The sequence below is a fragment of the Rattus norvegicus genome, chromosome 14 (assembly GCF_036323735.1).
Source record: "Rattus norvegicus strain BN/NHsdMcwi chromosome 14, GRCr8, whole genome shotgun sequence".
NCBI classification, from domain to species: Eukaryota; Metazoa; Chordata; class Mammalia; order Rodentia; family Muridae; genus Rattus; species Rattus norvegicus.
In genome coordinates, this window is record NC_086032.1 from 98,623,289 (window position 1) to 98,649,206 (window position 25,918).

At 42.8% G+C, this 25,918-nt stretch overlaps 1 protein-coding gene across 2 annotated transcripts; it reads left to right on the plus strand.

Annotated features, from left to right (window-relative positions):
* The first annotated feature begins 293 nt into the window (after nt 1–293).
* Rab1a (RAB1A, member RAS oncogene family) lies at nt 294–25,478 on the plus strand. 2 transcript variants are annotated; one of them, NM_031090.3, is made up of 6 exons: nt 389–588; nt 14,712–14,784; nt 18,222–18,317; nt 23,012–23,107; nt 24,370–24,501; nt 24,663–25,478. In NM_031090.3, exons 1-6 carry the CDS (start codon nt 566–568, stop codon nt 24,858–24,860), a joined length of 618 nt encoding a protein of 205 aa, NP_112352.2. In that variant the 5' UTR covers nt 389–565; the 3' UTR covers nt 24,861–25,478. The 2 variants fall into 2 exon arrangements, with proteins under 2 accessions (XP_038948414.1, NP_112352.2); XM_039092486.2 differs by lacking the exon at nt 18,222–18,317 and having other exon boundaries at nt 294–588.
* Nucleotides 25,479–25,918: the final 440 nt, after the last annotated feature.

The following is a 25,918-nucleotide window of genomic DNA, read 5'->3' on the forward strand; positions in this document are numbered from 1 at the left end:
CCCCGTGGGGCACTGACTCGCCCTGCTGCCACGTCTCACTGATGACATCAACACAGTCCGCTCGACCTTAGCCAATCCGCTAGGGGGAGTCCGAGCGAAGTCCTAGCCAGCAGGCCAGCGGGGAGGGGAGCAGGAAGGGCGGGGTGTGGGGGTGAGGGAATCGGGACGGGGCGGGCGACAAGCTCGCAAGGGCGCATGCGTAGAGGACGTGGGGCCTAGTGGGAAGCCGAGTGCAGGCTGCCCTCGGCCTCGTCAGGCTGCCCAGCGCGCGGAGTGCTCACGACTCTCTTTCCCAGCGTGCCCCGCGACGCTGCCGCCCTCTGGGCCGCGACAGGCCCCTTGGCCTAGGCTTCCCCAGTTCCTGGTTCGCCGGCGGCCATTTTGGGTGGAAGCGATCACTGAGTGGCGGCGGCTGCTGATTGTGTTCTAAGGGTCGGAGTGGGGTCGACGTTTGCTCTACCGGAACAGCTTAGCTCATTCCTCCCCTTCCTTTACCCGTGGCGCGGAGGCTTGGGGCGGCGGCTGCGTCAGCAAGGGCGGTGGCGGCGGCGGCAGCTGCAGTGACATGTCCAGCATGAATCCCGAATAGTGAGTGCAGGAGAGCCGGGGCGGGCCGGGGTGAGGGCGTCCAGCTGGGGTGAGGGCCGCCTGGAGGCTCGCTGCGCAGCACTCGGAAGGTCGACCAGGCGAACGAGACGGAGCAGCCCGAGGGCCCCATTGTCTGATGGCCGAGGGCCGCAGCGGGGAGGGGTCGGGCCTCCGGGCCGGGTCCGGGGCGCAGCCGGCGGGGAGCTAGGTGCCGCGGCCGGGCGTTGGGGAGTGGGCCTCGGACAGCGGCCAGGAAGGGCGCGTCCCTGGAGGCAGTGACGGCTGGAGGAGGACTTGTTTTTAAGGGGAGGTAGGTGGGAGAGTTCTGCTAGAGGGCACTGTCAGACCCTGCGCCGGCTCTGCGGAGCTGTCAGCGTCGACAGGGAGGAAACCAGCTTTACTTGTAAATCCTGAGCTTGTTAGAGCTCTCTCACGGTTGGATTTCTGGTAATATGGATGCTTCTTGGGACTGCGTGGGCTTGAGGGGAATGAGGAGATGGCGAGAAGCTATTTACAATGTTTAGTTTCCTTTAGGGCTTGTCTCCTGGAAGAGTTGTGTAAGAATTGTGAGATGTGACCCTTCTAAAATCCTGAACATTTGTGAAATTTTTGTTTTAGGGGGACACATGAGTCTCTCAGTCACCTTTTGTTTCCGGTAGGTTAACAACATCAACAAAACTGAACTAAAAATAAACTAGAAACGTCTTCCTGGCACCACCAAATTAAAGTACAAGTTTGCAGACAATTTTGAAAAGAAACTAATGGGGCCTTTGATGATAGAACTGTAGGTTTTAGATTACCTGGTTGAATGCCTGTAGATAGGGAATGAGGTTCCATGACGTGTCATGAAAAGTTAATGCATTCCTTTTTCTTGCTTACTCAAGAAGTCACTCTAGCAGATGTGACACACCTGGCACCTTCATGGGAACTGCTCTTGTCTTTTCTTGGATAGATATTGTTGGGCTCTCTCTTTGACCCTAAAATTCTCCTCTGGCTTCCATATATGAAAATAACTCGAAGAGATGTCATTTTTATTATACTTTAGTGTCAGAAATCTTTAAGGGAGAGGGATTTTTTTGTTTGTTTGTTTTGTTTTTTTTTTTTAATAAGAGAAATCAATACTGCCCTAAAACCTGGGCTTATTTGTTGCTTTGGTCAGTCCCCGCTAAGTGTGTCCCCAGGAAAGGTCCATCCATCAGCTCAGCTGACTTGTCATGTGTGTGTCACATGGCTCTTGCAAAAGACATTCTAAGTTCAAGTTTTCTAAGGCTGGTTTAATACTGAAATGTGCTTTTTCATTTGGGTTAAGCAGAAGTCTTGGTATCTTGGTAGAACTTTACATACTTTATTTTTATTGTGACACATGTGATTGCAGGTGCACAGGTGCCACTTTGTTTGCGGCAGAGGTCGGGACAGATTTTGGGAGCTTGTTCTTTCTCCCTTTGTGGGTGGCTTCAGGGAACTGAACTCAGATAAGCACTTTATCCACAGAGCTCTGTGGTTGACCCAGGCTTTTGTATTTCTTTAAGAAGTTGGGAACAGTTCATATGGTGACACACTTACTGTGGTGGCAGCCCCTCTCCCAGCACAAAATCAGTTTAGGGAATGAGGTTCCATGACATGTCATGAAAAGTTATTGGGATTCCTAGTTAGATTTTAGGGAAACAGAGAAGAACATGGATTTGTTAGGAAGGTTTCTAATTTCTATTTGAGAAGATTCCTATATTTGTTACATATGTATTTAAATATTTTTATTCTTCTCAAATTTCCTAATGCTATGACCCTTCAATACAATTCATGTTGGGGTGACCCCTACCCATGGCATTTTCATGTCTATTTCATAACGGTAATATTGCTATCGTTATGAATCATAATGTAAATATCTGATAACGCAGGATATCTGGTATGTGACTCCTGTGAAAGGGTCCTTTGACCCCCATCAAAGGAGTTGCCACTCACAGGTTGAGGACTGCTGGGTTAGAGACATCCCCTGGCACTGGAGTTAGAGTACTTGTGACCAGCTGATGTGGGTGCTGGGAATGGAGTTAGAGTTTTCTCCAAGAAGAGAAATATTCTTCACTACTAAGCGATCTCTCCAGCCCTTGTTATATGTATCTTTTAAAAAGATTTATTTATTTATTTTATGTACCGCATTCTTATATTTTTAAATACTGTAAGAGATTTAACTATAAATGACCAAAGTTAGATGTTACTTAGACTATTTCTCTTTTTATAAAGTAGTACAAGAGACAGTCATTTTTACTACCTATTAAGGTAGTAGTGTGTCCATGAGTATGTAAAAAGGACAGCTATCCAGATCATGTTGTAAACAGTATAAATCATTTTAAAGCAAGCTAGGACTTAGGAGTGTAAACCTTAACCTCAAGGGGCCTGTAACATAACATAACATACAAAATAGGTTCTATACATGTCAGATACTAGGAGATAGAGCATGCAGATGTGCAGCATGGGTCAGGACAGTGTGACTTTAGGGCAGAGTCACTTGTTCTGGTTGGCTGTTGGGTTTTGGAAGACTGTTCTAGAAGAGACATGTAAGGTAGTTCAGCAGAGGAAGCCATCTGCCACCTTTATGAGTTCCATCCTTGGGACCTATATGGTGGAAGGAGAGAACTGGCACCTGCAGGTTGTTCTTTTCATGTGTGTCCCTCCCCCAATAATCTAAACAAATAATTTTAGAGAGCAAAACGTGCTCTCTAAAAAAGGAGAGTTATTAGCACAGAAGTGAGGCAGGGGAGATTTTTCTGGAGGAAATGGAAGAGGAATGGCTAATAAATAGCAAGGCTAATAACTCTTTTTGTGTTTTGTGATGTCGTCCTGGCTCTCCTGAAACACCCTTTGTAAATGAGGCTGACTTTGTATTTGCAGCAGTCTTCCTGTTTCTGCCTCCCAAGTGCTGACATTACAGATAGGAGTCACCGTGCCCTGAATGGACAGTGCTTTAGTCATTCTTCCTGAGTTCTCAAGCATGCCAGTATCTGGCTTATATTTGCATTCTAGACTGTGTAGTAAATTGACCAGGAGTTTGAGGAAAGGATTTATGAAACTTGCTCAAGATTAGAGGTGATGATAGATATTTTATTACTATTTTAAGTGCAAGCATATATTAACTAAGAGTAATGTCTGAGGCACTTGCATTTAACTGACAGTGTGATGTGAACTGTGTGGTAAAGTATATGGAAAGGGCCAAAACTTTTTTTTTTTTTTTCTGGAGATCTGGAAGACAGCTTTGACATTTTACACTTATTGTATGTTTGGAGAGGGGGCACGTGACTGCTACAGTGAATGGGTGGAGGTCAGAGGGCAGCTTGCAGGATCAGTTCTCTCTGGCTACTATGCAGGTTCTGGGGTGGTAACTGTCTTTAGTCATGGCTATAGGCACTGAGATATGCTGCTGGCCCAAGATTTGATTTTCAGAGCTAGGGAGTGAAGCAGGCAGTGATTATTCCAACACACTGATTGAAGATGCTAAACAGAGCCAGGAGTGGAGGAGCCTGTGCTCTGAGCACTTGAGGCAGGGCAGGAGGCTCACTGAAGGTTCAAGACCACCCCAGTCTATATTAGAGAATTCTAGACTGTCAACGGTGACATAGGGATTTTGTCTCAAAAGAGAGATAGACAGATATAAATACAGACTTGATACTAATTAACCTCATACAAGAAGTAGTTGTCATAATCTATTAGCTTCTAGGGAAGTTTTATTTATTTTTTATCATGAGACAAATTATCAAGGATCCCAACCTGGCCTCAAGCTCACTTTATACCTGAGGATGACCTTCAGCTTCTGATCTTCTGTCTCTGCCTGCTGAGTGCTGAGATTTGAATCTATAGCTTTGCGTGTTAAAGCTATCCAGCATCCTACAGCTGAGCTCTAACACAGACCTTAAGCTTTGTGTGTGCATGTGTGTTCTCATGTATGTATGAGTGTTGTATGTATGAGCATGTATGAGTGTTGGGTGTATGTGTACGAATGCCTGCATGCATTTGGTGGTCAAAGGCCAACCTTGGGTTTCATTCCTTAGGAGCTTTCCATTTAATTTTTACCTTTTATTATTTTCATTTTGTGTTTTTGAGTGTTTCCCCCTTATTGTGTACATGCAGTGTCCAAGAGGTCAGAAGAGGCAGTCATCTGAATTACAGATTGTTTGGGCTTGCATGTGGTTGCTGGGAACCACACTAGGATCTTCTGGAAGGACAACCAGTGTTCTTAACCAGTGAGCCACTTGTCCAGCCCCTGTTTATTTATTTTCTTGAGACAAGGTTTCTCACTGGGATATGGGGTTCACAGAAATGGCTAGGTTGGCCAGCCAGCTAGCGTCAGGGATCTTCCTTTGTCTACTTCCCTGGTGCTGAGATGATAACAGGTATGGGACACCACACCAGTTTTGTTTTGTTTTGTTTTTTAAATGAAGTGGATGCTTTCTAACTCTGGTCCCCATGCTTGTCAGACACACAAGCATCTCCTAAGCCACCAAAGTTTAAAGAATTTTTAATAGAGCCAGGTGGTGGCGCAAGACTTTAATCCCAGTGCTTGAAAAATTTATATTTATTACTCTGTGTGTGTGTGTGTGTGTGTAAGACAGTCTGTGAGAGTAAGTTCATGTGGGCCCTAAGGATTGAGCTGAAGTCTCATGATTGTTTATTAGTTAAGGTGACAAAGTAGCACGGCACGGTGGCTCATCATATGATTCCAGTACTTGGGAGGTTGAAGCAGGAGGATTGCCTGAGGTTTGAGGCCAGGCTGGCCTACATAGTGAATTTTTTTTTTTTTTTTTTTTTTGGTTCTTTTTTTTTCGGAGCTGGGGACCGAACCCAGGGCCTTGCGCTTCCTAGGTAAGCGCTCTACCACTGAGCTAAATCCCCAGCCCCCATAGTGAATTTAAAAAGCTAAACCAAACCAAACCTCACTGTGTAGATGGGAATGACTGAATACCCATTTCCCAGATGCTCTGATTAAAAGTGAGCAACCTTCTCTGGGGTTGGGCAGAGCAGTTTAATGACAGTGATCTTTTCTTCCTATTCCTCCTTCACTTTAAAATGAGACTCCAGATTTCCTGAAAATGTTAGCAGTCTTTTACACTTTTATGCTTTTCTGAAATAGAGCTGTTTCAATTAAGTGCCTTTCCCTTTTAAGTGTTTGATAATAAAATTGGACTAATCAGTTATCTGTCTGACAGTGTATTAATATCATTCCTGGCTTTCATGTAGTTTTCACTGCTTTTTACTGTTTTGTTTGTGAGTGTGTATGTGGCTGGTAGTCAAATCCAGTACTTGCACATGCCAGGCAGATGGCCCCTGTCATTCTCTCCTCCTCCTTGTAGAACAATTGGAAGAAAGGTGATTTGGGTCCTTACTGTGAGGAATGTGATTTTAGTGTCCGAAGCATCATGTCTGTGGTTGTCAGGTAGACAGGCAGCTTTTGGAACCTTTACTAAATGTTCAGGCTGCAAATCTCAGTACCCAGGAGAGTCAGGAGTTTAAAGCCAGTCTTGATTCCAGGGCAGCTTGGCCTACAGATTTGTCTCAGAGAAAAGTCGGAAAGGACAGAAAACCAAAACCTGAGTGCCATTATGTGAGCTATTTTAGATGTGACTTACTTTTTATTACCCTGTCTGAATTTCACATTGGAGTGTCTTAGTAAGAGACATTGGTAAATTGCTCCCTCTGCCTTTTAAAGAGAAAGGAGTGGTCTGCCTGTTGTTTTCCTGTAGAAGTTGGGGCTGAAATTGCTGCTTTGGTACTATAATATGATTAATTTTTTTTAAAAATTGATATTTATGTTTATGGGTGTTTTTCCTTCTTATTTGTCTGCACCTAATGGATGCCTGGTGTCAGAAGAGCTAGAAAAGGGACTTGAATTCCCTGGAATTGGAATTATGGGAATTGAACCTGGATCCTCTGGAACATTCTGCATCTAGTGCTCTTAAATGCTGGGCTATCTCTTCAGCACCCCTAGAATATAATTTAAAGGAAAAAACCCTGCTTTTTGTTGCCAACATTGATTGAATTTATGGTCTCCAAATGCATCCCCCCAACCCTAAAATTTTTAAATTTAAGCCAGATAACATTTAGATAAACATCTACTTTAAAATTCATGGAAAATTTTTTATCACACACACACACACACACACACACACTTTTAAAAAGCCTTATTTTTATTTCATGTGTATTGGTACATGCATGTCTGTAGGAAGGTGTCATCTGCCGAAGCTGGAGTTAGAGGTGGTGGTGACTTCCTGTGGGTGCTGTGACTTGAACTGAGCCCTCTGTGAGAGTGCAGGCAGTGAGGCATGCCCAGCCCGACACACGTGCTTTCAGACTGGGGGCTTTACTAGACCGTTTTCCATGCTAGGCATATACTCTGCCACTGAACTTTTCTCTTTTGTATTTCAACACTTGGTCAAAAGGGGAGTTCAGGTTGGCCTTGAACTCGCTCTGTAGCTGGGTAGGCCTTGAACTTGTGATACTCCTGTTTTAGCTTTCCAGTTAACTTGAGATTAAATGCCTGCCACCAGACTCCAACAGAGAGATTTAAAAACAGAGAGAGGCTGTTTTGAGTAGGGACTAATGACATGTTCCTGTACTCCTAGAGTAGGCAGGGGAACCTTGGGAGTCTTAGGTACACAGTTCTGACAAGAGGGTTTGTGAAGTTTACATGGTGGTCCATGCCTGTAATTGTAGGCTACTGAGAAGGCTAAGGTAGAATTGTAAATTCCAGTTCTAAACTTAAAATGCAGAGATGGCCGCAGTCATGGAATACGACATCTATAGTTGGGTCTAGGTGGCCTTTGATCTCTTAAATACTGTGTCTGTCTTGCTTTTCTCTTTCTTGTCTATTGCATGTTTTTTATTGGGACCTTAGAAGTTGTGAAGTCTTTCTGAGAGTGAAAAGCCATGGAAGCCATTAGCATTTTTGAACTCCTGGAGCAGCTATGAGTACTTATGTAAGACCTTCCCAAGATTGAACCATTGGCTTCCTGTCATGGATCAGCAAGGGCTTCTCCCTCCCAACACAGCCTTCCCTGAGAGTCTTCCGGAGCTGTTTGCTGGGGGAAGGAGATTCATTTTCCTCAGTGGTGTAGCCACTGACGAGGTGCCTGTGCTCCTGTAAACAACACTAATGAAGTTCATTGCCACCCCCACCTCCAATGGAAGTAGAGGGAGTATTAGTTGAAGAGGATCAGTGACCCTTAGAAGTAGGACAAGAGAGGGAGGGCCATGTGAGTATGACCAAGATAGATATGCAATGCCATACTAAAATGCATAATGTATAATTAACAGATGCTAATTAGTATTTTTGAAAAAGTCAATCTCAGTTCCAAAGACTTAGTGTCAAAATTGTTCACCGGTTCATGTAAAGAAAAGGGCTGGTTTGGCTAGATTGGCTGGCAAGAAGCCACAGCGATCCTTCAGTCTCCCCAGTGTTGGGATTACAAGTGTGCTGTGCTGTGCTGTGCTGCGCTGCGCTGTTTGTTTTCCCTTTTTTTTTTTTTTTTTTTTGTTACTTTATGTAGCCCTTACCATTCTGAAGCTTGCTTTGTAGATCACCAGGCTGACCTCAAATTCAAAGCCTCCCAAGTGCTGGGATTAAAGGCGTGAGCCTCTACTGCCCGGCTGTTTTTTATTTTTATTTTTTAATTGAGGTTTTTAAATTTCTGACTCATCACTGTTTCCATGAATGTTCTTTTTCTGGCCTAGGGTTTGATCCAGATTACTCTGGATTGCTCTCTTTATATTAGTTACCTTTGTTCTCCGATGTCCCTCCTTTTTCATTGATTGTCTCGGCACTTGTAGGGCTTTTGTCTTTTTGAGACAGGATCTTGCTTATGTAGCTAGCCGTTGTTGGCCTGAAGCAGACTGAAGACTTGTAGGAGAGCATTCTTTTGCTGTCTCCAGAGTACTAAGGTTATAGGCATGTGCTACTCTGCTTGGCTTAATGATGTTGACATTCATTAATTCTTTGTTTCTCTTCCTTCCTTCCTTCCTTCCTTTCTTTCTTCCTTTCTTTTTTTTTTTTTTTTTTTTGGAGACAGGGCTTCTCTGCATAGCTCTGGTTGTCCTGGAGTTCATTCTGTAGACCAGGCTGGCCTTGAACTCACAGAGATGCTCCTGCCTTTGCTTTCTGAACCACTATTGCTGAGACAGGTTCCTTTTTACAGTTTATTTTTTATTTTTCTGTTCTTTATGTGGATGGGTGTGTTACCTGTATACACATCTGTATTGTGTGTGGCTGGTGCCCAGGGAGGCCAGGAAAGTTAGATCCCCTGGAAGTAGTTATTGGTGGTTGTGAGTTGCAATGTAGGTACTGGGAATTGAACTCAGGTCCTCTGGTACAGCCGCCAGTGCTCTTAAGCACTAAGCCATCTCTCCAGCCCCATAAGTTTATCTTTTTAGTTTATCTGTGTATATGTATATCTGTATAGGACTGTTTGAATGATAATGGAAGGTGCTTGTGGAAGACTGAGGCATGGGATCCCCCCGGAGCTGGAGTTACAGATGGTTATGAGCCAAATTCAAATCCTCTGATAGAGCAGTATGTTCTATTAATGCCTGAACCATTTCTCTAGCCCCAAGATAGCTTTCTTCTCCGGGCTGGCCTTAACCTCACAATTTAGCTGAGTGAGCCCTTGAGTTTATGGGCCGCCTTTATCTTCTACAGGCTAGGATTACAGTATGGGAATGGGTCTTCAGGCTGGGTTTATGTTGTCCTGGTGGTTAAACCCAGGGCTTCATGCATGCTAAGCAGGCATTCTTCCTACTGAGCTGTCCTCAGCCCTGAGTCTGGATATCTTTGAAGTGTGCCTAGACTGCCTCTCACTTTACATTTGCGTGTTGCTTTAGTTTTCTTTTTCAAGGATTCATTTGCATTTATTTTATGTGTTTGGTTTTCACCTTCATATATGTATATGCACCACAAGTGTTCCTGATGTCAGCACAGTCCAGAAGAGAGTGTCGAATTCCCTAGAAGTGGAGTTAGAGATTCTCATGAGCTGCCATACAGGTTCTGGGAACAGAGCCTTAGTCTTCTGCAGCAGTCACTGCTGGGCCACCTTCCAGCCACACCCACTCCCCCTTTCTGACGTAGGGTCTTACTGTGTAGTCCTTTCTGACCTGGAGCTGACTAGGTTGCCTTTATTTTATATTGATCCTTGTCTCTGCCTCTCAAGTGTAATGAGTTCATCTGGTTAATTTATAACTGGTTAAGGTGATAGATTTTGGGAAAATGCTACAGAAATCAGTGCTTTTTCTATTCATTGCACTGTATCAGAAATCTTATGACAACCAGTATGGGATTTGACTTTTCATTCTGGTGATGCTATTACTGGAACATTGTTGTAATATCTGTACAGCATTGTAAATGACTTAAGTTTGGAGAACCGCTAGTGCCCTTGAACACTAGTGTCCTTCAAAAGTGTCTTCCCCCTTTGTCTGTTTTATTAGATACTGACCAGATTTGCTCCGTCTCCCAGGGAAGAAGGATTTAAAGCAGTTACTGGATAGAGTTGCTAAAATCAGCAATGCAATGCTAGGTGTGGTGCCAGGCTGTAAAACCAGCTCTTAGTCAGGGTGGGTGATCAAGAGGTTTTGGGCAGCCTTTGCTTCCTGTGGAGTCAGAAGCCAGCCTGGGCTCCATGAGACCCTGTTTCATAAGAAGTTTCTCCCAAACAACAAAGCCCGCCAGCGCAATCAACACTTGGGAGGATGTAATTTGAAGCCACACAAATACCTTATTTTTCTCTTAAGTTGTACCTACTAATTTAACTTCGCCTGCAGGTTTTCCTCTTGGTGATCTACTCGTTTTCTGTTTTCCTTCTGTATGTGCATGGAGATTCTATAAGGAAGAGCTGTTTCTCCAAATTATTTAGTTAACCATTTATACCACAATAGAGTAATTTATATGTTTATTTTTTGAGTTATAATCCAAAATGTGGTTGTATATACTTTGTGGCTCAAATTTTTCTGGCTTTGCCTTTGAGAGAGCCTTAAAGTTTGCTCCTGTATGTTTTTAAAAAGCCTGAGTGAAGATGATTATAAATTATCGTTTTCATGCCTCTGTTTTGCTAGTAAAGCTTATGGTTTAGGAGCTAGGCTCTTTATTTAATATTACCCCTAGTTTTGGCTGGCTGGCTGGCTGTGGTTTTGTTTTGTTGTCTTGAGGCAACAGTGTCTCCAAGGTAACCCAAGCTGGCCTTGAACTGGTGGCAGTCTTGTCACCTCAGCCTCCAGAGTGCAGGGTTATAGGCATGCACCACCAACCCCAGCTTCTGTAATGGCTTTGACTTACTTGAAAACTCCATGCTCAAAAATAAGATTTGCAAAATTTTATGGCGTTGGGGATTTAGCTCAGTGGTAGAGCGCTTGCCTAGGAAGCGCAAGGCCCTGGGTTCGGTCCCCAGCTCCGAAAAAAAGAACAAAAAAAAAAATCTTTCTTGGGCTGGAGAGATGGCTCAGCGGTTAAGAGCATCCGACTACTCTTCCAGAGGTCCTGAGTTCAATTCCCAGCAACCACATGGTGGCTCGCAAAATTTTAGACTATGTTAAGTTAAATGCTTTTTTTTTGGTTCTTTTTTTCGGAGCTGGGGACCGAACCCAGGGCCTTGTGCTTCCTAGGCAAGCGCTGTACCACTGAGCTAAATCCCAACCCCGTTAAATGCTTTTTTTAAAAGGTCAGTGCTATAGCTAGTAACAGTGTTTCTATATCTTCCATCCTTGTCATTGTGCTGAATAAACCAGAGTCGTTGGTTGATCTTTAAGCAATGACACTGGGCTGGAGAGATGGCTCAGTGGTTAGAGCACTGACTGCTCTTCCAGAGATCCTGAGTTCAATTCCCAGCAACCACATGGTGGCTCACAACCATCTGCAATGAGATCTGATGCCCCCTTCTGGTGTGTCTGATCACAGTGTACTCAAATATATAAAATCAATAGTTCTTTAAAAAGGCAATGACACCTCAGACATCATTGGTGGCCCAGTTCAGTCCTTTATTGTAACAGGACTCAGGACAGCTTAGGGAGGATATGCTGTTCAGACAGTGTCAGATTGGAAATCTCAAATTTGGCAACTTATCTGTGTTTCTTTTTGATTTGTAAAAGGCCTGGACATGAAATGTAGGGTCTGGCGTGTGCTAGGCAAGTACTTTGTTATATATACATGCCCAGGCCTCCTTTACTGATGAAAACATTTTACTATTTTTATGTATATAGGTGTTTTGTTTGCATGTATGCCCATCCACCATGTGCATGCAGTGTCCATGGTTGTGAGCGGCCACGTGGTCGCTGAGCGTCTAACTTAGGGCCTCTGGAGCAGCAACGAGTGCTCTTAACCACTGAGCCATCTCCGTCCTGAAACTTTTTGTTTGTTTGTTTGTTTGTTTGTTTTAAAGGTAGGGTCTCATGTATGTCAGCCTGGTCTAGAGTCTTCTGATCTTCCTGCCTTCACCTCCCAACTACAGGGGTTATAGGGGTGTGCAGCTGTGTATAATGCAGAGCATCATGTGTGATAGACATGTGTTCGGCAGCTGAACCGGTATGCCCCAGCACTGATTTGTTCAAAAAGGCCCTTTATTTTCTTCTGTGACCTCTGCTTCACTGCTCACTAGCAGTTTAGATTTTTCCTTTTAATTTTTTTGTTCAGATATATTTAGGAGTAAGTATACTGTGGTAATTTGGTAAAATCAAAAAGATGTTTAATAATACAGCTCTGCAAGCAGAGATAGGTAACAATTTATGGATAGTCACAACTTGCTTACATTGGAATTATAGTTTCCACAATAAAGATTAGTCTTAATAGATTAGCTGTTTTTTAATTAAATAACAAAGCTCAAAATGAAGTGTACCTTCTGAAATGACTCAGAGTCTTGATTTGGGGGTGTGCTTAGATTGTGAGAGTAGTCAGGCTTAGGGAGGACAGGGACTCCTGCGGGGGATGGGATCATCTGCTGCCTTTAGGTCGGGAAGACATCTTTAAGTGGTGCTTATTTGAGTCAGTCCTAGCAGTGGGATACCAGAATCAAAATCAAAGCCTGTGCCATCGAGTGGCCCCAACAAGCTAGGTTTGGCCACTCATCTTTGGCAAGCCAGTGAAAAGAGCCAAATTAATAGCAAAAAGCAGAAAGGGGGACATTTATTCAGCATGACACATTGGGAAGAAGGGCAAAGAGATCCAGCAACACCTTGAGTCCCTCTTTAGGGCTCTGACATGAGGGTGAGGTCTAAGTAGAGGCCAGAGTTCTCTATGCAACCAACCAGTCTCTGTCAAGGTGAATTCTTGCCTGTCACTGTCCGGCTTCAGTCTCTCATCCCAAGGTGGTCTGAGAAATGGCTAGGACTGTGTGCTGGCACCAGGCTTCTGTGCTTTTCTTTTCCTGGCATGAGATCCCTGGGGGATCTTTCAGTTCCCTGGGGTCTGTTGTTTCTACTAGTGGCATAACTAAAGGAAAGTTAAAGTTTCTCTTTCAAATATTCTCATTCTGCACGAGGAAATTGGTTCCATGGTAAAGACTTGTCCATCAAGCTTGACAGCCTCAGTTAACTTTCTAGAATGTGCATGATAGAGAGGACTAACTCCTACAAGGTGTCCTCTGACCTCCATGTGGCGTGTGCATGAGCACACACAGTTAATGTAAAAAGAAAGCTGGATGTAGTGTCACATGCCTTTCATCTCCTTACTTAGGTGTCAGAGTCTGGATCTCTGAGTTGGAGAACAACATGATCTACATAGCAGGTTTCAGGACATCGAGGGATACATAGTGATTAAAAACTAAAGCTAAATCAAAACCGTCCCAACAGAACTTAAGAAAAATTTCCCTTTCATTTTAGGCATTATGGTTACACTGATGACAATATCTATATCTATATCTATATCTATATCTATATCTATATCTATGTCTGCCTGCCTGCCTGCCTGCCTGCCTGCCTGCCTGCCTGCCTGCCTGCCTGCCTGCCTGCCTGCCTGCCTGCCTGCCTGCCTGCCTATCTATCTATCTATCTATCTATCTATCTATCTATCTATCTATCTATCTATCAGAGTCTAGCAAGTTTCCTTCCTACCCTTTTTGATAGGGTCTTAACCCTGTAGCCCAGGCTGGCCTAGAGTTCTCCATGTAGATTAGCAGTCCTACCTTGGCCCCTTAAGGCATGCCACCATAACCTGCTTCAGAGCCAAGATGCCCCCCAAGCACCCAGCTTGGGGATTTAATATAGAGTGTATATGCTTGGTGAACTCTCTCCCCATAGCTATTATCTCTATCGCCAGAACCTACTTGTCCAGGTCTCTGAAGACTTACTTCAATAAGCTTAAAATGTTGGTAGCATTTTTATTATGTTTCTAGAGTTCAACATTCAAAATACAGGCTTTCACATGCTTTAAATATGTGTATGGGTGTTTCGTCTGCTTGTGCACCATGTTATGCAGTGCCCTGGAAGGCCAGAAGAGGGCATCAGAACTCTTGGGACTGAATGGAGTTCTTGGGAGCATTGGAACTCAAACCTGGGTCCTCTGCTAGAAAAGCCAGTGCTCTTTACCATGGAGCCATATGAGGGGACATTAGACCTAAGTCTAGAAAAGGATCATAGAAATTATTTCATTGGAGGATTATTCTGCATAGTGAGTCATTTGGTTTTCGAATTTGAAAGAGAGACTTTTGTTGTTGTGAGAAGGTCTCATATATTCCAGGCTGGACCTCTAACTTGTTATGAGGCTGGCCTAAAACTCATGATTCTCCAGTCTCCCCCTCCCAAGTGCTTGCTGAAATTATAGGGTTGGGCCACTAAGCCTGGAGAGGCTTATTTTACTAGGAGCATAACCTCCTCTATTCTGATAGGGTAGAGGGCTGGGATTTTGTTAGCGTAAGGCTCCTCGGTCCTCTCAGAACAGGAATCATGAGCTTCCTGTTGTACTTTCTTTGGAAGAGGAAGCCCACTCATCTGAGAGCCCATGGTGGCATTGCCTGCCTTACTGGAGTTCAGCTGTGCACCAAGGGCTGCTGTTGGCTTTTCAGGACCTGCAGTCTTCATGACGTTGCTTGTCATTAGCTTTGCTTCCTTGTAGAGCTTACGGTGCCACACGCTCTTACTATAAATGCGGTTCCCTTCTCTCTTTGCAGTGATTATTTATTCAAGTTACTCCTGATTGGCGACTCTGGGGTTGGAAAGTCTTGCCTTCTCCTTAGGTTTGCGGTAAGTTGAAGTTAAAATACTTTTTACACATAGCAGTGTGCTTAGTTGGTCAAATAATGCAGTGGTTTTTGTTTTAGACAAAAATCAAACAATTTTATATAGTTCTTCCCAAGTGCTCCCAAGCAACGCGCCCCTACCCCCAGTGGTGTCTTTGATTGTTAAAATAAATGTTTTTAAAAGAAAGTCAAGGGAGAGCTGGCTCTGGTAGTGCATTGCCTGTAATCTTCCCACTTGGGAGGTGAAGAGCGGGCGTCACTTTGGGCTTGAAGTCAGTTTAAAAAAAAAAAAAAACAAAAAGAAGGAGAAGAAGAAGAGGAAGAGGAGGAAGAAATAATAATAATAATAATAATAATAATAATAATAATAATAAGGAGAAGAAGAAGAAGAAGAAGAAGAAGAAGAAGAAGAAGAAGAAGAAGAAGAAGAAGAAGAAGAAGAAGAAGAGGAAAAAGAAGAAGAAAAGAAAAGAAATGGCCAAGGAAGAAGTGCAGGGAAGTATGAGATAAAGTTGGTGTCCAGTGCTCGTTGTAGAAGGCTGCTGAGTCCCACACAGGAGGAGAGGAAGATGAGGGCCTTGGCCTATATTGAAAGTGACCTGAAAAGACAGACTCGAGCCATATCTTAAAAGACTAAAGAGAAGTGTTACCAGCCGGCAGAGTGGGCTGTTATATGTTACATGTGTTGAGGTGACACGTACAATCCTGTAACTCAGATTAAGCTCTAGAGCTGTGATAACATAGTTCTTTGTAGCTTTTTTTTTTTTTAAATTTTTTTTTAAATTTAAAATTTTTTAAAATTAGTTCCTTACTTCATAAGCCACTTGGGGCTAGTGGCTACCTCACTGCCTGGCAGTTTATGTCATACACTGCTCTTACTAGAGTCTGGCTTGACTAAGTTGAGGTCCATCATTGTTTCCAGAGTACTCTGAGGTATTGCCTTACAGTTCTGTGATGATTAGTCGTTCCAGTCTGGATTTTTAAAAAAGTTATGTGCGAGTGAGTGCTCTATGTGCACGTACACCATTGTGCCAGAAGAGGGCATTAGATCCTATCATAAGATATTGTGAGCCACCATGTGGTTGTTGGGAGTTGAACTCTGGAAAAGCAGCCAGGCTCTTAACCACTGAGCCATCTCTCCAGCCCCAATTCTGGAATTGCTTTTAATGAAAACTTCTTTTAAAACAGTTACTTACTCTGGGTGGTGGTGCATACCTTTAATCCCAGCCTCCCAGCACTTGGGAGGTAGAGGCAGGTGGATCTGTGAGTTTGAGGTCACCCTGGTCTGTGGAGAGAAGTCAAGGCTACACAGAGAAACCCTGTCTCAAAAAACAGAACACACCAAAAAAACCAAAACAGCAACAACAACAACAACAACAAAACCCCCCCAGAAACCCAACCAGTTACTTGTTTTTCTATGTATGTGTGCCTGGGCAGAAGCACACACAAGCATAGTAGCAGGTCGAAGGTCAAGAGACAACTTGCAGGAGCTGGTTTCCTCCTTGTACTTTTTGAGTCCTAACAACATTGAACTCAAGTTGTTAGGCTTGGAGGCAGTCAGTGTTGTTCTCTGAGCCATCTCAGGGCCCCTCATGAATTCTTTCATTTGAAGTAGAGCCTCACTGTGTATCCCTGTCTGGCCTTTGATTTCCTAGACAGGATGGCCTCAGATTTTAAGTGACTTTTCTGCCCCAGACTCCCAAGTACTGAGATTACTAGCATGTCCCCAAAAAGAGAAACATTGGTTTACAAAATTGACAAGCAGGGGTTGGGGATTTAGCTCAGCAGTAGAGCGCTTGCCTAGGAAGCGCAAGGCCCTGGGTTCGGTCCCCAGCTCCGGAAAAAAGAACCAAAAAAAACAAACAAACAAACAAACAAAAAAAAAAAACCTGAAGCAGTACGTCTGGTGAGATGAATCAGCAGGTTAAAAAAAAAATGCCTGCTGCCAAGGCTGATGAGCTAAGCCTTGTCCCCAGGACTGACAGGGTGGAAGGAGAAAGCTGACTAACACAGATTGTCCTATGACCACCACATGTATGTACTAGGCACGCACATGTCTACACACAGACATTGAGTAATTTGTCTTGAGACAGGGTCTTAGTATGTATCCTTTGCTGAACTCAATATTACAGTCCAGGCTGACCTTGAATTCACAGAGATCTACCGATCCCTGCCTCCTGAGTGCAGGAGTAAAAGTGTGCGCCACCACGAACAACTTGATAAAGTAATATACTTAAAAAAACAACTATTAATCTGAGTAAGGTGTGGTATGCCTGTAATGTCAGCATTCCAAAGTCTGAGTAGGAGGCTCGTGTCTGAGGCCAGCAGTAGCTACCAGCAAGACTCTCATGTCTACGAAGTGTTCCCTAGGCAAAGCTCCAGGGATAGTGAATAGTTTGGTTGCCATGATCTGAAAGAGAAAAGGCAGTAGAAACTGCTAATGAGTCTCCTTTTGGGTAGTGAAATACTCTGGAATTAAATAATGGTTGTATAACTTTATATGTTTACTAAAAACCACAGAGTTACATACTAATAAACAAGGAATCCCTTACATGCATTAAATTTCAATTTAAAAACTCAACCAGGTTGTAAAACAGACTCTGAAATCCATCCCTAAGAGGAAAATGAAATGAGCACTGTTTTGTGGTTAATGAATTGGATGTTTGAGGTTCAAGAACTTTACTGGTTAGCAGTTAGGAAAACTCATAGGGGTAGGGGAGCTCTGACAATTACAGAATCTTTTCCTGACATGTAAAGAATTTACCAAGAGATGCTGTCTTTAGTTGGGGTTTTACTGCTGTAAACAGACTAAGGCAACTCTTTTTTAAAAAAAAAAAAAAATTATTTACTTATTCTATATGAGTACACTGTAGCTGTCTTCAGACACACCAGAAGAGGGCATCAGATCCCATTACAGATGGTTGTGAGCTACGATGTGGTTGCTGGGATTTGAACTCAGTGCTCTTAACCCCTGAGCCATCTCTCCAGCCCCCAAGGCAACCCTTACAAGGACAACATTTTAATTGGTTCAGAGGTTCAGTTCATTATCATCAAGGCGGAAGCATGGCGAGCACCAGGCAGGCCTGGTGTAGGAGAAGCTGACAGTTCTACATCTTCATCTGAAGACTACTAGCAGGATACTGACTTCCAGGCAGCTAGAATGAGAACTTTAAAGCCCAAACCACAGTGATACACCCACTCCAACAGGGCCACACCTTGGGCAGCACATATACAAACCATTACAGATGTATGAAAAAAAAAAAAAAAAACACTTGAGAAATATCTCAAAGTAAAAAGAAACTTTTAACTAATTGGTATTTTGTAATGAGATAATTAGAACATAAAACAAGATAGAGTCAGATGATTAAAAACTTAGTTTATAATGTAAGCAAACTAACAGATCTCCTGTGTTAAACATTGATTTCACTGACTGTCCCTCAGGATGACACGTATACGGAAAGCTACATCAGCACGATTGGTGTGGATTTCAAGATACGGACTATAGAGCTAGACGGGAAAACAATCAAGCTTCAGATAGTAAGTGGTCTTGGAAATTATGTTGGTAATGTATAGTATGTATGTAGTATGCTAACAAAGTTGAATATAAAGTTTCTTAAAAAGAGTCATGCATTGATACAGATTTTAGACCAAAAAGCATTTCCCAGGCTTAACTTTTCTTATTGATAAACATCTATTTCGAGGATTGAACCCGAGGTCTCCCATATGCTAAGTCTGCACTGTTCACATGGAGCTACAGCTCACGTCCTCTTTGTTGAAATTTGTTTGTAAGGCAGACTCTACTTAATTAAGTCAGCCTTTTCTCCTACTAAGTCAGAAGTCTGAGCTCCTCGTCTCACAGTGTTACTTGGCATCTTCTGGGTGTCTCCTCCTGTGCTGAGTGGTACCACATGTTAGAAGGAACCTAGGGGAGCCTCTTTGCTTTAAAGGCGACTGTTTCGTTCTGTGAGTGTTTCTCCTTTTTTAAGGTCCTATATTCCAACTGTAGAAACAGAGTTTTATTGGAAGGAAACTCTTAAATATGCGTGTTTTACTCTCAGACAAAAAGGATGCTCAGAGAATCGTTTGTTTAGGAGAACCAAGATGGAGAACCAGCGCTCTCCATCTTCAACCTGTGTTCCCTTGCTATCTTCAGTACCTTGTCTGTCCTCACTCCCACTCCAGTCGAATGCTTCTATGTCTTGAGCATGAGTCTAGGAACTGCCAACAGGTTAAGAAGGAAAAAGTGGGGGCTGGGGATTTAGCTCAGTGGTAGAGTGCTTACCTAGGAAGCGCAAGGCCCTGGGTTCGGTCCCTAGCTCCAAAAAAAAGAACCCCAAAAAAAAAAAAGAAGGAAAAAGTGATGATGGGCCAGTATGACAGCCCAGCAGGTGCTTGGTGAGTTACGGACGGCCTGAGTCCGACTCCCAGGACCTGTGTGGACCTGTGTGGAGAGAAGGGACTTCCTGCAAGTTCTCCTTTGACCTCTGTGTGGCAAGGGTGTTCACAATATGAGTATCATCACACACACAGAGACACAGACACACAGACATGCGAGTGTGCACGCGCACAGTTAATAGGAGTTTTTGTTTGTTTAAGTAGGGTTTTAATTTCAGAAGTTAGTGTGTTGTAGAGCAGGCTTAGTGTAAAGGAACACTGAAGACTGACCATTGCTCTTTTCATGGAAATGGATTTTGCTCTGTGCTGAAGTCCTGAATTTTGAGTCAAAGTTATTATTTTGATTTTGATATTTCTTTCTTTTCTTTTTCTCTTGGGTTTTTGAGGCAGGGTTTCTCTGTGTAGCCTTGGCTGTTTTGGAACTCTGTAGGTCAGGCTGGCCTCCAACTCGGAGATCTGCTTGCGTCTGCCTCCCAAGTGCTGGGGTTATGGGGGTATGCCAAGCTTTTTGATGTTGACTTAGAAAAATAACAAGTTTGCTCAGCTCCACCCCTCGTACTGTCTCCTGGCTTACTAATTTATGAGGTAGTTTTGAGAATTACATGGCTCTTGCTATGTGTGTCCCTTTCTGATCTTGGAGACAGGTCAGTGGGCTCTGGGGTATGCTATTGTATGATACGCTATGTGACACAATATTGTAGAGGACCCATCCAAGCCTAGGTATCAGTAGAATATGTGGTCATCAATCTCTACAGGATTTGTGTATTTTAAAATATTTTAATTTTGTTACTTCCTTTGTCTGGAAAGGATCTTGCAGTTTACTCTCTGTAACAGGAGTTTTTAACAGGAATTTTCTTTCCTTATCTGGTGTTGTTACATAAACATATTTAGGAAATTCACCATTTTCAAAAGCAGGTACTTTTAGTTTACTGGCTCTAGCTCTCCATTCTTTATATTGGGCTGGAGTCAGTGTCCTTTAACTTTTGTAGAATTCCTCTGCAGTTTGAAGCTGTGTGAATCAAGTTAATTACTTTTCTTTTGGCATCGAACTTTCATGTCTTGCATTTTCAAGTACCTTTTATAAAAGGGTTCCCTAAAATATAGTACAGTACAGTATGTGAGACAAACTTTTCTGAATTTCTTAAAAATTTTCTTCCTTTGGGTGTGGAGAAGTGGCTCAGTGCACTGGGGGTTCAGTGCTGCACACACCATAATTTCAGCCCCATGAAGTCCGATGCCTTCTTGCCTCTGTGGCCGACAGGCATGTACTTAGTGTACAGATATACGTGCAGGCAAAACACTCATACATAAAAATAAAATTTCTCGGGGTTGGGAATTTAGCTCAGTGGTAGAGCGCTTGCCTAGTAAGCACAAGGCCCTGAGTTCGGTCCCCAGCTCCGAAAAAAAGAAAAATGAAAAAAAATAAAATAAAATTTCTCTCTTGGTCTTCGTGGACTTCATGCTTATTGTTAATCTACTAAAGAATAAAAAAGGAATGCATGAGTTTACATTCACTGTTACATTAAGCACCTTCCCTAGCAGTCTGTATTGTTTTTTTTTTTTTTTTTTCGGAGCTGGGGACCGAACCCAGGGCCTTGCACTTCCTAGGCAAGCGCTCTTACCACTGAGCTAAATCCCCAACCCCTGTCTGTATTGTTAAGATTTAGGTTTGCTTGTCTTTAATTTGGGGCGTGTGTAGAAAGGGCTGCAGATATGGTCCAGTAGTACTTGTGACTTCGAGGACCTGAGTTCACCTGTGAAGACGCTGTAGGTGGGGACCCACCTGTCTGTAATCCATGGAAGGCAGAGAGTGGGTTACAGGAGCACGGGACAGCTTTGTCAGCCATTCAGTCAGCTCTGGGCTCAGTGAGTAAGGTGGAGTGTAATCCAGGAAGGCCTTAGGTCCCTACATATACATGCCATATATACACACAAAAAGAAAATGTTATAAGAATGTAAATGCAAAATTGTACGTCTAGCCCACTGCATGTCAGCTTGTCAGGCCGTGTGCTTTCTTCCAAGTGCTCTAAGTCTGTCCCTTCATGTTTTATGCTCTGTCATGATGGCCAGGTCTCCCTGAGCTGGGTTGGAAGACTCCAGAGGGAAAAGTGAAATGAAGCCAGTATTGATTTTATTTTGGATTTTAGATAAGTAGCTGCTCACCTTGAATATTATTTGCTTTCATTTTCTTTTCTCCCTCTCTTTACCATTTAACAGACCTGACTCTTCTGAAAACTGCTTTGTAGACTAAGCTGGCCCTGAACTCACAGATCTACCTGCTTCTGCCTCCCAAGTGTTAGGATTAAAGGTGTGTGCCACCACACCTGGCTGCTTTCTGTTTCATCTGGAAGTTTCCTTTGTTAATGTTTAAAGGCTTTGGGGGTGTTTTGAGACAGACTTACTATGTAGCCTTGGCTGGCTTTGAATTTGTTGTAATCATCCTGCTTCTGCGCCCTCACTGCTGCTGGGACTACAGTTATGCACCACTATGCCCAATTTTACAAAAAAAAAAAAAAAAAGACTTACTATAATTAATATGCATCTACATTTTATTATCTGTTTCACCATTATATTTAACAGAATTATCATTAATATTATATATCTAGTTTTCACATTTCCCCAAATGTAGTTTTTGTGTGTGTGTATGCGTGCACATGTGCATCTAAATGATAAGGTATCCTAATGTGTTACACATTTTTGTCTTTAAAAACATAATTAATAATTGTCAGCCAGGCATGATGGTGGACACCTTTAATTTCAGCACAGGGGAGGAATTACAGAGGCAGAGGCAGAGGCAGATTTCTGAGTTGGAGGATGGCCTGATCTACAACATTCCAGGACAGGCAGGACTACACAGAAACCCTATTTTGAAAACCAAAATCAAAATAAAAATTTAAAAGGCCCTATTAATATTACCATGTGTGTGGGACTTCTGTGCCATGGCACATCTGTGGTGGTCAGAGGATTTTTATTTTTAAAAGAGGGTCTCAAACTATATAACCGTAGTTGGCCTAGAACTTGCTGTATATAGAAAAGGCTAGTCTTGAACCCACAGAGCTCCACCTGCCTTTGTTGCCTCAGTGCAGGGACTATAGGCAGTCCCCATACTTGACCTGAGGATACCTTCTTATAGTTTCTTCCTTCTGTCATGGGTTCCAGGGATCAACCTCAGGTTGTCAGGTTTGCATAGCTCTTGCTGGCCAATCTTATCTGTCTTTTCTCATTAAAAGGTATTTTTATTAAGCATATGTGTATATGAATGCATGTGCCTGAAGAAACCAGAGGCATTGGATGCCTTTGAAGCTAGAGTTAGTTACAAGCATTAATCTGGGTACTGGGAATTGAACTCAGGTTCTCTGGAAGACCAATATATCCTCTTAACAGTTGAACCTTCCCTCCATGCTCTTCTCCACTTAGAAGAAATGAGCTTCATTTCAAAGGTGTTAAGGAACATTCTCCTTACATTATTTCTGCTCAGACTGAGATAGCGCCTCCTTGTTACCCTAGGGCGTGGCAGAGCCTGGTCTGTGACAAGTGGCTGCAGCCAAGAAGTAAGCTGTGGCTCTGGACTCTAGTTTTACTGACGGCCTAGCCTAGCCTAGCATAGCTTATATTCTCAAAGAATTTAGAATTTTGGCATCAGTACTACCTGCTAAACCGTAGGCATTATCTTCTCTTCTGGATTTTAACATATTTGATACTTGCAATGCAATTTAATAATGTAAGCATTAAATACTGCTGGCATTTCAAATCCTAGTAATCTACAGTTTTCTCCTGCATGTTCCCCCAAGTATGTTTTAATGGAATTGTTTGCCTTCCCTGATTTTTTTCTATAGTGGGACACAGCAGGCCAGGAAAGATTTCGAACAATCACCTCCAGTTATTACAGAGGAGCCCATGGCATCATAGTTGTGTATGATGTGACAGACCAGGTAAGTTTCTAGAGAATATTATATGCTACCAACAAAGCAGGAAGTTAGTTACTTTTGTGTATGTGTGTGGATGATTTTGACACAATCTCACTGTAATTTTGGCTAGCCTGAACTCACTGTGTGGACTGGCTGTCCTTGAAGGCTTTTGAACAGACTTTCGGTCAGAAATTTATTTTTACTATTCGAGAAATAAAAACAAAAAACTCATTTGCTTGTAGCAAATGTTAAATCTGAACTATCTGAATGAGATAGTTAATTTGGAGATAACTTAAGAGATTTACCATTACAAGCAAAAGGTAATGGAATATGAATAGGGAAAGAAAATGCTCCATTAGCATGATGTCCTGTGCCTCTAGTTAGCTGCTTGGGAGGCTGAAATAGGATCTCAGGAGCCCAGGAGATTGAGACCAGCCTAGGCAGCAGAGCAGGATCTCATCTCAGTAAAGTAAAAACCCAAAGCAGACGTAACTTGTTAATTTTAAACATCTGTAGACTGTTACCATAATTTTTGTTTGTTCTTTAAGATGAGTTTCTCTGTAGTCTTGGCTGTATATAAAGCTGACCTTGAGCTCAGAGATCTGCCTGCTTCTGTCCCCCAGCACTGGAACTAAAGGCATGCACCACCATACCATGCCCAGCCTCACGTAAAACATTTTTATGTGAAAAACAAAATGGAAAATCCTTACCTGTTGTTTGTAGATTTCTCCTCCCATCCCGTCTTACAGTGGGGTTTAAGATCAGGGCTTTCTGTATGCCCAGCAACTTGTCAGCCATTGTGCACCCTAGGCCAAATAATAGTGCTGACACTAGTGTTCTTCATAACCAGTTTTTTGTTTTGTTTTGTTTTGTTTTTCAGTCAGGATCTCACTGTGTAGTCCGGGCTGACCTGCAACAGCTTTTGTAGACTGGGCTGGCCTGGAACTCGAGATCAATCTGTATCTGTCTCCCAAGTCCTGGAATTAAAGCTGTGCCACTGCACCCAGCTCATAAACCAGAATTTTACCGTTTCAGAAACTAGGTCTTACCAATATTTTAAAATTTCAATTTAAAATTGGGCTTGCTTATCATTAAATGTCAACTGTTTCCCTTTCCAAATAAGCTATTTTCACTCCAGGCCTGTGAGTCCTTCTTCCCATTGACTGGGTGCGCACCGTTGTGTTAGCAGATTTCTTTCCTTAGTTATAGCTAACAGTGGCCTCGAGCCCTTTCTCAGTTGGTCACTGGTGTCCCGAGCTGCATCACCCTTTTCTCTCCCTCTGCAGGAGTCCTTCAATAACGTGAAACAGTGGCTGCAGGAGATCGATCGCTACGCCAGCGAAAATGTCAACAAGTTGTTGGTAGGGAACAAATGTGACCTGACCACAAAGAAAGTAGTAGACTACACAACAGCCAAGGTATGTGTGGGTTTGACTTTAACACTGCATTCTAATTGTGGGGACTGCCTCACCTGCTAAAAGCCAGTGAGCGGAGTTCCCCATTCCCATTTCAGAAGGCAGGAGCAGACTAGGTCAGAGAGAGACTTTCCATTGTTCATTGTGCCTTATTATTCTCTCAGGAATTTGCAGATTCCCTTGGAATTCCATTTTTGGAAACCAGTGCTAAGAACGCAACGAATGTAGAACAGTCTTTCATGACCATGGCAGCGGAGATTAAAAAGCGGATGGGTCCTGGAGCAACAGCTGGAGGTGCGGAGAAGTCCAATGTTAAAATCCAGAGCACTCCAGTCAAGCAGTCAGGTGGAGGCTGCTGCTAAAATCCGCCTCCGTCCTTTTCTCACAGCAATGAATTCGCAATCTGAACCCAAGTGAAAAAACAAATTGCCTGAATTGTACTGTATGTAGCTGCACTACAACAGATTCTTACCGTTTCCACAAGGTCAGAGATTGTAAATGGTCAATACTGACTTTTTTTTTTATTCCCTTGACTCAAGACAGCTAACTTCATTTTCAGAACTGTTTTAAACCTTTGTGTGCTGGTTTATAAAATAATGTGTGTAATCCTTGTTGCTTTCCTGATACCAGATCGTTTCCCGTGGTTGGTTAGAATATATTTTGTTTTGATGTTTATATTGGCATGTTTAGATGTTGGGTTTAGTCTTCTGAAGATGAAGTTCAGCCATTTTGTATCAAACAGCACAACCAGTGTCTGTCAGTTTCCATGCATAAAGTTTAGTGAGACGTTATATGTAAGATCTGATTTGCTAGTTCTTCCTGGTAGAGTTATAAATGGAAAGATTACACTATCTGATTAATAGTTTCTTCATACTCTGCATATAATTTGTGGCTGCAGAATATTGTAATTTGTTGCACACTATGTAACAAAACTGAAGATATGTTTAATAAATATTGTACTTATTGGAAGTAATATCAAACTGTATGGTGATAAGTATTGTTTTAATTCCTATGGTTAAAGGGAAATAGAGCTTTGCAGTCTACTCAACAGCCATTTGTGTGTGCAGCACTGTAGACCTATCTTAACAGCACAGCGCCCAGGGTTTGCTTTCTAGTAACAGTCTGATGAGTGACCTAGAAGCTTTCTGCTGTGTAGACTTCACCAACCTCACTGGTTCAAGGAACTCAAACTCTGTGGACTGTGTGCTTCTTAGCGCTTCATCTCCAGCCCAGACCATCCGAAGTGGCCTCACCAGCAGCACTTGTCATGCATGTGTGGTCGAGATGGAGCACAGCACATGCTTCCTCATAGGCAGTGATCTGGTATGTGTGCTGCTGTTTCTTCATGCTGAGTCTGAGGACACACAAGCCTTTCTATTTCTTCTTTATTTTTTATTTTTATTTTTTTTGGCTATTGGAG

What these genes read in the sequence shown, in the direction of transcription:
- Rab1a (NM_031090.3), top strand. Translation starts at nt 566, where the DNA reads ATGTCCAGCATGAATCCCGAATA. An exon ending in TCCAGCATGAATCCCGAATA is followed by an intron (nt 589 to 14,711) that starts GTGAGTGCAGGA and finishes CTCTCTTTGCAG; the next exon opens with TGATTATTTATTCAAGTTAC. An exon ending in AAACAATCAAGCTTCAGATA is followed by an intron (nt 18,318 to 23,011) that starts GTAAGTGGTCTT and finishes TTTTTTCTATAG; the next exon opens with TGGGACACAGCAGGCCAGGA.